This window comes from Falco naumanni, chromosome 1 (assembly GCF_017639655.2).
Source record: "Falco naumanni isolate bFalNau1 chromosome 1, bFalNau1.pat, whole genome shotgun sequence".
NCBI classification, from domain to species: domain Eukaryota; kingdom Metazoa; phylum Chordata; class Aves; order Falconiformes; family Falconidae; genus Falco; species Falco naumanni.
The window spans coordinates 39,265,060-39,281,152 of NC_054054.1; the positions used below are offsets into that span (position 1 = coordinate 39,265,060).

Below are 16,093 nucleotides of genomic sequence, written 5' to 3' on the forward strand. Positions count from 1 at the left end.
TATGTGTCTCTGTGTAACCTCCAGGCTTAAGGCTTAAACACCAGGCATTCAAGAGAGGTGTTTTATGAACCATCTCACGGGTCCACTGATTGGCATACATGGATGAGCTGGCGCAGAGGACCATGAGCGCATACAACACCGCATCATAAAGGCTCAGGTCCCATGGAGGATGCTGAGCAGGCTGGGTCTCTTCCTGTGATGCATACACTGCAGAAAGCATCTGTTCACCTTGCAGAGTAAAAACTCTACTGCTGAAGGTAGCGTTGGTTCTTCACTGCATCCAGCTCAGAGGAGACATAGACCTGTTGGAGTGAGTCCAAAGGAGGCCACGAAGATGGTCACAGAGGTTGGAGCTGCTCTGCTGTGGGGGCAGGCTGGGAGAGCTGGGGCTGTTCAGCCTGGAGAAGTCTCTGGGGAGACCTTATTGTGGCATTTCAGTACTTAAAAGGAGACTTGTAAGAAGATGAGGACAAACTTTAATAGGGCCTAGAGCAATAGGACAAGGGAGAATGGTTTTAAACTAAAAAAGGGTAGATTCAGACTATAATGAAGGATTTTTTTATGATGAGGGTAGTAAGGCACCGGCATAGGCTGCCCAGAGAGGTGGGAGATGCCCCATCCCTGGAAACATTCCAGGCCAGGTTGGACGGGGCTGTGAGCAACCTGGTCTGGTTGAAGATGTCCCTGCCCACAGCAGGGGGGTTGGACTAGGTGGCCTTTGAAGATCTAAAAAACCCAAACCACTCCATGATTCAACAAATCACATCTAATCTCTTTGGGTACCAGCAGCTGGGAAGCACTTGATCCCATGCTGAATGGAAGTAAAGAATAAACTCTGCTGTAGATATACTACATCTTGTATGGTCTTGGCATCTTTTGACTGTCCCACTGTGTCCCATGGCTAAACTTCGGGGGGGGGTGGGGGGTGAATGAATGTATTCCTACGGTCAAGAGGATGTTCAGGATACTGTAATATTGGAAGTGGCCAGACGGTCCTGCAGACTAACTGATCTCAGTCTGGCTCATGTTATAGACAACAGGCAGACAGCTTTGTCTGGAAATAGAGAGGTTTGTCTCAGTGTCCAAAATATGGCTTGCATAATTACTAGTGGAAGCAAACAAAAGGTGAAGGCTGATGGCATCTAACAAAGCCGTTTATCAGGGAAAGCCAAGAGAGGTCCCTGGGGTCCCTGCTCCAGCTCCCAAAACTTTGTAACAGAGATCTATTACACTCACTTAGAGAATTACAACTTATTCCTACAGCCAGGTCAACCTGAAGGAACGCCAGAAGCATGATGAATTTTGGCTACACCTCACACCTGCTGATGTTGAGTGCCAAACTCAGTCTCCAAATAGAAAACTGTCTGGAATTTTTTAATTTATTCTTCATAGACAGTTGAGTGGCTGTTTTTTTCTGAAGTGTGATGTCCTTCCTTAGAACTTCCCTTCTCTCACAAGGGAGCACCAGGGAGTCCAACTCAATCCAACCACTTCACAGACACCTGACCAGTCTGTTTTGGGGACAAGAAGAAACGAGGCACAAGACCAGCGAGTTTGTCCTGTGGTATTCAACAAGATCGCAAAAGAAAAGTCACTGAAAATGAGAAGAATCTGGATGAGCTTTGTAGTCTTCTGGATGCTCTTTACTACAAAGGAAACAGCTGGCACAAACTGAACAGACTGTGGAGCTACTCGCTGTGAAATGCAAATTCTCCTTCTGCAACTTGACATTCATAAAAACAGAATTTAAGCCTTCTCCCAGCTGACTTTACAGCCATGCCCGTTCCCTCACTCTGATTATAGTGGGAGCTTCCACCTCCGCAAGGCATCTGTACCTAAGTGGGACAAGTCTAGACCATAATGTCTCCCAACTGGAGAACATGAAATGAAGTGGAGTCTTGTATTTGTCCTCTTGAACGCAGCTAGCAGAACTCTCTTATGCTTCTCACTCCAAGGGAGAGAATGGTCTACACAGGAATACAAGCAACAGTGTAAGCAAAACCCTTCTGCTCTTTCTTCCCTTTCAAAGCTTTTCCTGCAGATTTTGCAGCAGGGATGAAGGGATTGCTCCATATGGGTAAGGAATCACAGGATTTCCAGAACAGTTCATCCTCCAGAACAGTTCATCCTGTCTAGGTGGAGAACTCTGTAACACAGCCTGCTGAAGCACCTCAGATATTTATTTTTTTTCCTCTAGGAAATATTTAGCCCACTGTGCACCAGGATCAGGAAGCTCTCCTGCCTCAACTTAATCAGAAACACCTAGGACCATCCTGTTCACAATTCTGGGCAGGAGTGGGTGCAAGGCACCCCTCATTCTTCCCTTTCTGTATTCAACTAGTCTTCACTGGCCATCTTCCAAATAGAAACCTGCAGTTACTGGTTGGCTTTACTGGCTGTGACAGGTCAAGAGCAATATCTACCAGTACAGACTTCAAATGCTTTAGGATAATTCCTTTACTTGTCTACTGACTTTATGCTACAAGGGGACACCTTTTCTTTCTCAAGGTTTTTCTGATAGTCATCCTCTGTATTTCCTTGAGAAGCATGAGGTTTAGCAATCTCAGTGATGGGCAAAGCACAGCAAACAACACATGCCCACTTGTTGCAGTACTGCCCCTCTAAGCCCAGAAAGCCTTCTCCATCACTCCAGAATGTGGGGCTGTGCAGGAAGCGAGATGCAGTTCACTTGCACTCAGGACACTTAATTTTAAGCAACAAGGATTAACTTTAGAGACTCAGATTCTGAATTAATAGTATTCCTGCATAGATCAGACAACCATAACAAGAAAGAGTCACAACAGAAAATGAGAAGCTAGGAATGAATCCATCAACCATGAAAAAATAATTCTGCAGTTGGCCTGTAACTTTTGAGAACCCTTTACCAAAGAACTGCTCATTAAGATTTTACAGACTGTACTGGGCTGAGCTGGAATTCATTTTCTTCATTACAGCCCACATGGTACTGTGGTTTAGATGTGTGACTAAACCAGCACTGATAACACACCAGTGTTTTAGCTGTTGTTAAACTGTGCTTACATGGCATCAAGACTGTCTCTATTTCTTACTCTGCCCCCTAGCAAGTAGGCTGGGGCTGGGCAGGAGGGTGGGAGGGGACACTGCTGGGACAGCTGACCCAAGCCGACCGAAGGGTTATTCCATGCCATGTAATGCCAGGGTCAGCAATAAAACTGTGGGGGTGGCGGGAGGGGATAGGGTTTTGGATTTGATTTTTCAGAAGTAGCCATTGCTCGGACACTGTCTGCCCATGGTGCTGAGCATCAGGCTTACTGGTGTGAGGTGCTGCGCGACTGCCTTTGCAGCACTTGATGGGGTTTTTCCCCTTTACTTGTTAAACTGTCTTTACCTGGGCCCATGAGTTTCCTCCGTTTTGCCCTTCACATTGTCCCCACAATTATTCTGGGTGGCAGGGGGTGAGCGAGTAACTGGGGTGGGGCAGGGGTAGCCACTGGCCGGGGTCAACCCGTTACACACAAACCACTCCTTCAGGTTCAGAATCACAGAATCATTTAGGTTGGAAAAGATGCTAAAGATCAGCGAGTCCAACCGTTAACCCAGCATGGCCAAGGCCACCACTGAACCATGTCCCCAAGCACCACAGCCACATGGTTTTTGAAGACCCCCAGGGATGATGACACCCCCGTCCCCGGGCAGCCTGTGCCAGCGCCTGCCAGCCCTTTCGGTGCAGAATGTTCCCTCACACCCAATCTCACCCTCCCCTGGCGCAACGTGAGGCCGTTTGCTCTCGTCCTGTCGCTGGTTCCTGGGGAGCAGAGACCGACCCCCCTGGCTACAGCCTCCTGCCAGGCCGTTGCAGAGCCACCGGGTCCCCCCCCAGGCCCCTTCTCTCCAGGCTGACCCCCCAGGCCCGCAGCCGCCCCCCATCAGGCAGGTGCCCCAGCCCCCCACTCTGCCCGATGGCGGGGGGCGCAGGGCTGACGCCAGGCGGCGGGGGGGCTCCGCGCGAGACCCCGCAGCCCGGCCGGGCGCTCCCCCCGCGCTGTTTCATCACCACGGACAGCGCCGCTCCCGCCGCGCCCATCCCCGCCCGCCCCGCGGGCACCTCCCGCCGGGCAGCGGAGTGGGGAGGGTGCCCGAGTCTCCGGTGGGGCGGGCTGGGAGAGCTGGGGTTCATCCTGGAGAAGGGAATGCTGCGGGGAGACCTTAGCGCACCTCCCAGTACCCGAAGGGGCTGCAAGAAAGCTGGAGGGGCTTTTCACAAGGGCGTGTAGCGATGGGACGAGGGGGAATGGCTTTACACTTAAAGAGGGGAGATTTAGATTGGATACAAGGTCAAAATTCTTCCCTGTGAGGGTGGTGAGGCGCTGGCACAGGCTGCCCAGAGCAGCTGTGGATGCCCCATCCCTGCCAGTGTCCCAGGCCAGGCTGGACGGGGCTGGGAGCAACCTGGGCTGGTGGGAGGTGTCCCTGCCCATGGCAGGGGTGGGACTGGGTGGGCTTTAAGGTCCCTTCCAACCCAAACTACTCTGTGATTTCACCCAACCGTGCTTTACCAATTATTGTCTTTAAATTCTTCCCCCCTTAATGTTTTCCTTATGCTTTCCCTTATACCTCTCAATTCTAACAGAAATTCAATTCTAATTCCTAATTCAAATCGACTTTGGACACCCCACCAGCACCACTACGTTTCACACTGCTGCAAGAACCCACTCCACAGTAAGTGAGGGATTTTTAGATTGAGATGGAACAGGAACTATCAAAGGACTGTCTTTTAATTTTTAACAGGGAAACACCAAAACAGATCTATTCAAATCGATGTTTGTTTTCAAAAAAACATGTCCGTCCCACTCATTCTTCTTTTGTTTAACTTCTGCTCTACTTGCATTTTAATGTAGGAGTCAATAGCCCACCCAGATGGTTTCAGTGCAGCGTGAGCACTCCAGGTCGTACCCTACAGTTTGGTTCCTGTGCAGAAAGTGGTGATCTCCTCAGTCTGCTTTGGAAGTGCAGCACAGATGAAGAGGAGAGGATTGAACTGCAAAGAAAATGGCAGAACACAAGCACAGAACCACTGGAGCAACCCACACTATTTTAAACTTCAGAAACTTGTTCTTAAACCTCTTCTCTGGCTGGTCACAGACTGTCAGGTTCAGGACAACAAGCACTACCCATTTCAGTTACAGGTTGCAGCTGAAAATATCATTCTTCTGACATAAGATAGGCTTCAGCAATAAGAGAAAAAGCATCCAGCGTGGTGGATAAAGCTTGCCGAAAGGTCCAACACAAGACGGCATTACAAGAAATGAAAAACACGTTAAAAAACTCAACACTTCATGACCTGCACTCCAAACACCTATCTCCAAGCCGCCTTTCCTGAAACACAGAGGGACAGGGCACCCTGGCATGCTCAGCACCACAAATCCAAGATGACCCACTGCATGCACTATCCTCCAGCGCAGCAAGGAAAGAAGAACCAACACCAGCAGCAGCGAGGTTATGCTTTGCAGTTCCCAGAAAGGTCTGAGGAAGCAGCAGAACCATCAAGGAATTAAAATTGCTTTAAAAAAATACTGTCCCCACATAACCCTATTCAACACAAAGTATGCCTCTGCCATCAAGACACAGGTCCCACAGAAAAGAACAAGTATCTTGTGTGCTACACAGTGATTTGTCTTTTTTTAAATGAAGCACAGCTACCAAACTGCCTTCCCAAGTAAGCACAGAGGTGCAGCCCTTGACCCAGGGGAGAGAAGACACAGACTGTTGGTTCTCATACAATCCTGGGCCCCTCTGCTGAGCCTGCTAACGTGAACAGGGGCAAGAGTGCAAAATAATGCAACACTGAATCACACCCCATGTTCTGCATGGCAACACCCAAGACTGAGCAAGGCGCAAACATCGTTTCAGACACTACCGATCACCCCCAAACTGTCCAGTCTCCTGGGTTTGATGTTATACAGTTACCTCTTCATCCTCATCCTCATCTTCAACATCCAGGATACCCGAATCTTGCTCAGACATGGGGCTAGTGTTTTTTACCTCCAGATCTGAACTTGCGCAGACTTCTTTCTTGGACTTCTTCCCCCCGCTTATCCTGGGATGCTGTGATACAATACTGTCCAGGTTTCTTTGTTGCTGTGCCTAGAAAAAAAGCAGATTTCACCTTTTACAATAGCATCCTCCGATTTTTTATTTTTTTTTTTAAAGCCAAAAGATGCGATCAGTCATGAAATATGACAAATGAGACAAATAAAACACACAACTTAATGGAACTTTTTCTTTCCCAGAAAGAAACGTAAAAATGTTACGTTTTTCCTAACCCAGATATTCCAAAGAAACAGAAGATTTGTTTCAAAACCATTCCAGGGATTACGCAACAATACAAACAATATTCTGACTCTTCACAAATCAAGATGCCAAACCCATCATACTGCCATATTGATCTATTTACAGCACAGATGCAGAAATATTAGCCCATAGGCCATGTGGTGACTGTCACAGGCTAAATTAAAGGACATACTTAACAGTTGGATTTGTTCCTCTCTTCAACCCATGTCAGCACAAAACATTCCACATCTGGACCCCAGAGGTTCCTGAAAGCATTTTTGTGGTACCCCAGGAGAGCTTAATTGTACATTGCTGATGTACAGAATGAGCTGTAAAAGGTATTGAGCAAAAATTCACTCTCAAGGAAGCGCCACGATTCAGGGAGCGAAACACACAGATTCGGTAGAGCTCCCTGGAACTGCTGTTGGTATCTGTTCCTGGGGGTTTGGAGTTTGTTTGCAGCCAAGGTCAACGCGTGTGCTCTGCTGCAAAAACTCCTTTGGTTTCCTCATTGTTACCAAGCACAATATTAGACAGGACAAACAGTTTAGCTCCAATTGTTCAAGAGGAGTTGACCAAGAAATTCAAAATGAAAAGGCAGGGTAAGGAGGGGGAACAGCACTAACACACAAGTGGCCACAAGTGCCAAATCATGGCCAAAAGAAGTGGAAAAAGGCCAAGCCAATGGATGCGGTGGCTCTGCACATGTGGGCTGATGCTCTGGTGTAACTAGAGACTAAACACTCTGAAAACCTGAATTTTATATGCATATATACACATAGATTTATAGGACCTCTCCCATATTTTTCTATGAATTTTTAGTATGTAAGAAGAAAGGCGTATGGAAACCATCCAGATGTCTTTCTGAAAGTGACATTCTAGATGGTAGGTTTCTTTTTAAAAAAGAATGAGTTTTTTATATATATATATATATCAGTTATTAATATAAGCTCTCTTTCTAGCAAGTAGCTGTACAACCAGAATCAAACCTGCACCCATGTATTTTATTGCTCCCCTACAACAAGAGACAAATGAGGTGGTGAAACGGGACCAGCCCCTGCCCCAAGCTAATGTGACAGCTTGGCTTTAGAAGGAAGAAGGAATACTAGAAACCATATTGTAGATATGGTTGTCAGTGAAACCAACTGTGCTAGCAAAACAATGGAGAATTAAAACAAGTGGTACCTATTTAAAAAAATAAATAATTACTTTTGCTCCCTGAACTGCAGAAAGTAGAAAGCTCTACCTAGAGTGCAAACCTCCAAAATTATTTCCCTTTAAACTCTTAAAAGAATTAATATCACACAAAAATAATTTATGAGCAATTTTTATTTTGACAGCCTCTCTCAGCTCAACTCCCTTTTGAATCCCTCCTTAGGAAGAAAGACCCCATCAGAGACCCATCATTTGTGTAGTTTCTAGATCTGAAGAATACTAAAACTAATGCAGGGCACGGATATCCCAACTCTTGCAAAATCCAGCCAGGCTCTACCATCATGTAAGGCAAAGCACCCTCCACACCATGCATATACAATTGGCTTTGTCTTAATTAATGAATGTAGCAATTATTAATAAAATTAAATACTAGACACTAGACGAGGTTGCACCAGGAATTGGAACTAAACTCTACATGATGAGCAGCCCTGTGCTATGCCATAGCACAATCTTGACCTCTAGTGGTTGGAAAGCAGTAGTATCCTTGTTATTAACTACAAGTGCTCCTACAAGAGAAGTACCGGCTGAGCAAGGGGACTGCTAACCAAGCTTAACGAAAAGATCTCTTAAGGGATGAGTCAACAATAGGGGTTTTTGCAACAAAGCCACAGGAAAAGGTCTGTGTGAACACTGCTGAACACAATTTTTTCTAGCAACATCAATACTTGAAGCAATTGGGGGAAAAGTGGTATTTTTTGCATTAGAAATCTCAAACATCAGAGGCACAACTCTATAGAAAGACATTGCAACATCGTATAAAAAGAATTAGGACTTCAAAAAGGGGAGTGAGCGTTTGGTCCTTCTGAAGCACACACAACAAAGAGATTCGAGGCTCGATTCCACTCTCAGATACGCCCATTTATGACATAAGTTACTCAACTGAAGCGTAATGAAGTTATAACACTGAATCCACTATAAATTATACCAAAAGCAAGCCCAGTGTACTCATTAAAATCTCTCAAATTTATGTAATCTTTTTTCCTCCAGAAAGGGAAGAAATCAAAGAATGGGAAAATGCAAAGTTTTGGATAAAACATTCTGCTTGAAACGGATCATTAAACAGGGCGTAGCAAGATCATAGCAGAAAAAGTGGTCATGGGAGAGGAAAAATCTGGGCTAACAAGCTGAAGGATGCTGCCGCCAGCTCTGAACTTCACTGCCGAAGCCTTAAGCACGTAACGTTCAGATTTTAGGCTGAACACAGAATTAGCCTCACCAGAGGAACTTGTGGACATGTTCTCAGAAGACACATTGTCTAGATCCCCCATCTCTTTTCAAACAAGAGGTGTTAATGTCTTCCTTCAGCTTCGGCTATGCTCACAAGAGGAGCACAGCAGTACATGACAGCTATCACCCCCATGTCAATATTGATAAGATCCAAATCAAATATTGATAAGACTGATAAATAATGGTATTGAAAAAATCCCAAAGTCAAAAAAATCTGTCCTTCTAGAAAAAGCTCTATCACTTTAGGCCAAGGAGCTCAACATCCAAATTCAAACACCACATTTTGCATACTTTTAAAACAAATAAATGAAAGTTTACCAAGAGAAGAATTTTGACCTGCATTCAAGTCCAGGGACCTACTGGTAAAAAGGAAAAAGGGAGACAAAAAAGAAAAAGTATGTCCCATCTCCCAGAGATCCACAAAAAACACCCAGAAGGATCCTCCTAATGGCACAAACATGCTTTTTTTGCCCATCAAGAGCAATTTTTACCTTTAAAATAATCAGGAGCAGGGGGGAAGTTCTACATTAGAAGAGTTTTTCCAGGGATTTCTACCTTTAAGACCAACAAATGGCCCAAAGTAACCCAATGTTTATTCCCTTCCGGCACACCGGTGCACATCCCAGCACATGACCCCCACCTCGCACAGCTGCCATTCTGTCGTACGATGGGTGCAGCCCATCAACCACCGGCTGGGAGCCCTAGGAGCCAGCGCGATACCAGCAGAGCCCGTAACCTAGGTGTTACGCTGGAACGACACAACATACGCGCCAGAAAAAATAGTAATTGCTTTTCCATTAACAGGAGGGCATTTCCCCCGCCCCCACTCTTGGCAGGAAACAATCTGGACTGAAGTGACCTATAAGTGAGAAATATCAAATTTTCTTTAACTTCAGCAAGCTTGGGTGAAGTCACCGAGGTTTCAGTTTCACCTTGAGAGAAAGAGGGAGCTGGGGAGAGGCCCAAAGGAAGCAACTAAGGAGAAATTTGGGCTTAACCGCCAAGGTACTCCCCGCTCCTACCCCCATCTCATTACCCGCACCTTCCTGGGTAGGGGGTGCAGCAAAACAACCCTGCAATATATTTGACATCACACATAAAGGATGAAAAACGACCTGCAGAGCAGGCACATTTGGATTTTAATGTTCTGTTTCACATAAAGGCATCTGTAGGGAGCCCAATGAAGAGGCACACTTTAGAAACCACATCAAAGCATAGGCGACACTCCAGCGTGCCCTCTGAAAACGGAGGGACCTGGCGCTACAGGGGAGGTGAAAAGCCCTCAAGGGACAAAAATCAAATAAAAAAATCCCCTTACCTTTTAGTGTGGTTTACATGAAAGCCAATGCATTTTTGTATTATTGTGTAAAATTGCTTCTATTATACAAGACTATCAATCTCTTGACTCTCTGCTTAATGTGATGATAAAAAAAAAAGGTAAGAAACCAAATGCCTGTTTGTAGCTAACACTACGTTTAGCAATAACACACAAAGTGTTTGGTTCACGTAGCTAAAAACTCCCTCCAAGCGCAGCCGCTGTCTTCATCCGCATGACCAGCACAGCAGCCTGGCAGCCCCCTTGCAGCACAGAAACACCCTCTGCTGCTCTGACACGGCAGAAATCCCAGTCTTCCTGACAGCAACACTATGTCCAGGCTGGTTGATATAAGAAACAAAGGCAGCTTTCCACCTCCAGTTTCAGGTTTAGATCAGTGCCCTACGTTTGCTGTTGGAACTAGACTGAGGTTGGCCATCGGGCAGCCTAGAAGGACTTTCATCTCCACAGCTGAGAAGTTGGTAGGTTTTGTTGGCTGAATGCAATCACAAGAATCAATCCTTTTTGCCGTTGTTCCTTGAGAAGCAGAGATTCAAAGGAACAAGGCAAGAAAGCACTTCCATCTTTACTACACGTCTTCTCTCCCCAGACATGCACTTCTGTTACATTACCCGTACACCACTCTGCCAAGTGCTCAACCTTGCAGGATGTAGCTTTGGGAGTTTTGCCTTCAAGTCTGTCCAACAAGAGTCCTAAACACAAGTCCTTAACACGAGTCCATCCTGAAACGGCTGCTGCAAGCTTTGGAGCAGCGACTCCACCCCCACCACCCATCGCAACTCAACCAAGCCAACCCAACCAACCAAGCACACAGACCCAACACTTTGCATAAGAAATTAAAAGTACTGGCTTAAAACACTCGTGACAAGTAGTAGTTGAATTTTTCATAGCTGACTTTTTCAAAGTAACTTGATGGCTTGTGATGAAGCGAACACAGCCCCAAACCTGCAACCCCAACCTGCGTAGCTAAGCTGGGGAATGACACGGAGTAACAGAGCGGGTCATGGACTTCTCCAGGCTCTGCCTACAGCAGCCATACCCACCGTAAGGGAAAGTTGTTATACCACCTACACAGGGAATGAGCTCCTTTAAAACTCAGATAGCTTTTTATAGGGTTTTTATAACTTTGCCTTGTTTTCTGCATTGGTTTGACAATGCATGAGTGTGTCTTGCCTCCCATCACCTCCACGCACCAACAAACTGACAATATTTACTTCTTAGAAGAATCTAATTAGCTCTTTCCTGATGAGACAGTAGATAAGGCACAGCAAGAAAAAGGTTTTATGATTTAAAGGGAATGAAGTACTGCTGCGGTTAGCTTCGGTGGTTTTGATTAGTTACTGCACATTTGCTGCTGTGATTGTTTTATAGACCCCTCTAATGGTCTGAGACACCGAACTTTAAAATATCATTTCCCAATATCCCTAGGAATGGGATATATATTCCTTAATCAATGTTACAAAAAAAAAAAAAAAAAAAAAAAAAAAAGCGCAGACTGGCTACAAGGGAAGAAAAAAGGAAAGTTAATAAAAAATGACAGTAGGGCTGGCTTCTTGCCAAAGACCCATTCGAAAGTTATAAAATCCCCCTCCGATCAGATAAAAGCATGGATTATTATTGCAAGGTGTAAACTCAACACACTGACACAGCTTCTGGTTTGAGTTTTAACAAAAAAGCCCATCACTTGTCAAGATGATAAGAGTTTTTGCCTATCTGCTTTCTCGGTGTTAACTGGTTATCAGAGAAAACAATTTGTCAGAGGTTTGTCTGACAAAGTTCACCATCAGCACAGGAAACAAGGCCCAAGAACAAGATTTTTTAAAGTCAGTTCCTCATCATTAAAAAAATTAAAGTAAGTTTAGAAATGCAGCACTCAACAAGTTAACTCTCCCCAACACCCTCCACAGGCTTTGCTCCAACTTCCCACCCCTCTTTCCCTGAAAATGACTCTCCCCACCTCAGCCCACCCAGTGCTGAAATCCAGCTCATGATACTGATATTCCCAAATATCAGTTCTGCTCAAATATAAATTTACAGCATAAAGTATGCAATGCGGAACACCCAATTCTCCCTTTGCTTTTGCTTTCACCCAGTGATTTATCTTCGTCCCCACACCCCTGCTCCTTTTTCGGACCCACAAGACGAGGTTAGCATTATTTATATCCTCAGAGTCCATTGTAAAGAGTAACTTAGTTAATTCAGCATTTTATACAAAATCTATTGAATCTCTACTGTTCTTTGGGGAAGTTCCAGCACCACAGTACTTGCAGAAATGAGTGATCAAGGCTCTCCTTTCCTAGGAGCTGTAAAAAGAAGTTTATCACATTAGCATTGATAGAAAGGCTTGGGCAACCACATCCTCCAGGTCAGCTGTACAATAAAAGACCAAAAGCCATTTTTTAAGTCGTCCTTTATTGAGCCAAGTGTTGATTTACACTTCTGTGTGACCTAGCCTCCAGAACAAGATATCTACAGGCAGGCATCAAAAGTAGCTTAGTTATGTGATTACAAAGTTTATTTATCACATTTACACTGAGTGGAGAAGCCGAAAATTAGATAAGCGGACTAAAAGCAGTAGGAAGACAGCTGTTCTACAAGGTATTTCAAACACATTAAAGACCGTGGCCCTGACAACTCCACAGCTTGGATCTTTGTTTAATCAGTCCCCAGCACTTTGTGAGCCAGGCTGAGATAAATAGTTTACTGCTCACTGTTAAGCAACTGGATACATACTTTTTTGTTAACTTTCACCAAGAATTTAAAATTCCTTTTTAAATGCCGAGTGCCTTCATACAAAATCCCCTGCTATATGCAATCCCATACACCACACTCTGATGGTGGGGGTTTTTTAACGCTGCCTTTTCATACAGCATTGAAGAGGCATCTCTCTCCCTGACGAGACTTAATTATGACTCAAAGCGCAAGTGGAAACTCCCACACTTTGGTTTAACCTCTCGTTAGCCTAATTGCAACTGAACCAAACCCCGCCGAGTAAGAGAGGGAGCAGCGAGGTAATCGCAACCAAAACCAGTCACAGGTGAGAGGGTCCAACTCTCACCCTCCCCATCCCAGAATGACTCAGGTGCACACAACCGTGCAGGACCAAGCCTCAGCTTTAAGTACTCTCTCAGGCACCAGGGACTAGTAATTATTCTCTCAGCAAGGGTTTGTTTCAACACGCTCTGACAATCAGGGCATGACGAAGGTAATAGGGTTTTTTTAAACTGAAACTATTAAAAAGGAAAAATCCAGACAAAAGGCTTGCTTTCCCAGAGACCAACGTCAGAAGAAAAGGGGATGGAGATGGAGAAGGGAGGGAGAAAGTAAGGGGACAGTCTCAGGCTTCAAGTTAAAGACACATTATGCCCTACTCTTGCTTGGGCTCAGAGTTTCCATTAAAGATACTCACAGCAAAGCACTAGAGCTTGCAGCCAGCAGCCAACGTAGCACCAAGGAAATGCCCGTCTCCACCTGAAAGCACTGAGAGGTCTCCAGCCCCCAGCACCATCATCCCCAACATGGGAACATTCCCAGCTCAATAACTGAAGCCTGCAGGCAACCCCAGCAGCAAGTGACAGCACACCAACCCTCACCTCCCTTCAAATCGACTCGGGCAACTCTCCAGTTGCTGCCCTACACCTCCAGCCTTGCCCAGAGAAGTTGCAACTATCACACCTACGACAATTTCGGGTAAAAAGAAGTCACGTATTACAGCTCACAACAGGTTGAAGGCGTGTTGGACTGTGAAGCTTTTCAGGGTTTGATCCATGGGTAATACTGGAAAAACAATTAGAGCATGCTTACGACTGCTGCTTCAGCTTGAAGGTACCACTGCCTCGGGGTCTGACACGCTACACAGCCCTCATGCACTCTCATAAACCACAGTAAGGCAAATGAAAAAGTCTGATAAGCCGATACCAACATTTCTCATTGGTTTTACTCCCATTTTTACTTTCCACTGTCTAGGGGGTGCAGGTCATTCCACGCTACTGGCATACTGAGGAACACGCTGCCGAATATCCCCATTTTGTGTGTCAAGAATTGCAACAGAGGCAGGTTTGCTCACGCAGCCAGGACAGCAAACAAGGATTATTGCTCATCCGTGCTTGGGTCTCTGCTCCCTGCTTATCTACCTTGACCACGTTGACCCTCAGAAAGTTATACGGAGAAAAGAGCATTAGCCCTCATAGCCTGGCCTCAGATTAAACCCTTGTATTTCATTCTCTGTGGGAGTTCCCAAACTGCTGTTTCACACACCCTCTCTCTGGGCCTTGTCAAGCACTTTGGAGACAAGTTTCCTTTCCAGATTTTGCTTTTGTTTCCATTTATCAGTCTGGTTTGGGTTTTTTGAAGGTTCTGAGAAACTGGCAACGTTCAAAGCACCTATCTTAGATGGTCCCAACTATCCTGGAACACACAGAGACTCATCTAAATACAAGGATAAAGCCCTGAGTGGTGAGTCCTGGACAAAACATTTTTTTGGCTTTTCCACAAGGCAGCTTGTAAGTCTTTTAAATCAGATCTGGGAAGATCTACAGAGCAGATACCCTTAGGATCTAACTCACAGTTCAGATCTGCAGTCAGAAAATATCCTCGACCGTACTCGCAATACTCTGAAATAACCAGTCCCACAGCTGGTCCTCAACTGCATCAAAGCAGTGGGCAGCTTTCCACCAATTCAAGCAAGGGCACAGATCTTCCCTTCCAACCTTCCTCCATGAGAAGAATCTGTACTAATACGCTCTCGGCAATGGCTTAAAGTAATGTCATCCAACACATCGGCACCAGTGACTCATCTGTTCTGAGATGCACCCAAAGGCATTTTCACAGAGTCTTACAGGCGCTGAACTCTGTGCCCTGACAACGCAGCGGATGACGCCAGGGCAAGACCTGGGGGAGATGGGACAGGAGCATTAAGGACTGCAAGGGACCGCCTAATGGAACATGTTCCATCACTGGAGACCCAAGAACATATTCAATGACCGCATGCTAGACATGGGTTCTGTAACTGATCATGTCATGGAAGAACCTGTTAGACTAAAGCATGTCTTGAGAGCCTTACTATCCTGTTTTCTGTGACGGAGAAATGTCTTTCCAGTGGTAGACTAAAGAGGTGCTCACCCAAACTACTGTCTGCTTCAGAGCAGGCAGTGCTGTAAGGACAACTTCAAAGCTATGTACCAATGTACCAAAGAGTTAAATCATCACAGCATGGTTTGAGTTGGAAGGGACCTTAAAGATCATCCAGTCCCACCCCCCTGCCATGGGCAGGGACACCTCCCACCAGCCCAGGTTGCTCCAAGCCCCGTCCAACCTGGCCTTGGACACTGCCAGGGATGGGGCATCCACAGCTGCTCTGGGCAGCCTGTGCCAGCGCCTCGCCACCCTCACAGGGAAGGATTTCTTCCTAAGGTCTAATCTAAATCTCCCCTCTTTCAGTTTAAAGCCATTCTCCTTGTCCTACCACTACATGCCCTTGTAGAAAACCCCTCTCCAGCTTTCTTGCAGCCCCTTTAGGTACTGGAAGGTGCTTTAAGGTCTCCCCGCAGCCTTCCCTTCTCCAGGATGAACCACCCCAACTCTCCCAGCCCGTCCCCACAGCAGAGCTGCTCCAGCCTCTGACCATCCCCGTGGCCTCCTCTGGACCTGCTCCAACAGCTCCATGCCTTTCTTACATTGGGGGCCCCAGAGCTAGAGGCAGTGCTGCGGGGGAGGGGGGGGGTCATCAGAGCAGAGGGGACAAACCCCCTCCCCTCAGCCTGCTGGCCATGCTTCTTATGATGCAGCCCTGGACAGGGTTGGCTTCTGGGCTGCAGCTGCACATTGCCAGGTCATGTTGAGCTTCTCCTCAGCCAGCACCCCGAAGTCGCTCTCAATCCCTTCATCCCCAGCCTGTATTTGTGCTTGTGATTGCCCTGACCCAGGTGCAGGACCTTGCACTTGGCCTTGTTGAACTACATGAGGTTCACACGAGCCCACCTCTTAAGCCAAAGCTGCTCTGGATGG

General features: G+C 46.1%; 1 protein-coding gene across 6 annotated transcripts in view; it reads right to left on the reverse strand.

Moving 5' to 3' along the window:
• Positions 1-16,093, reverse strand: part of EXOC6B (exocyst complex component 6B) — a 311,968-nt gene that overhangs the window by 158,947 nt on the left and 136,928 nt on the right. For 5 of the 6 annotated variants that reach the window (XM_040590521.1, XM_040590539.1, XM_040590529.1 and 2 more), the window contains exon 7: positions 5,947-6,123. In XM_040590521.1, the coding sequence (XP_040446455.1) occupies positions 5,947-6,123 (177 nt within the window). The remainder of the gene's footprint in view (positions 1-5,946; positions 6,124-16,093) is intronic. The other variant, XM_040590557.1, reaches the window with a different exon arrangement.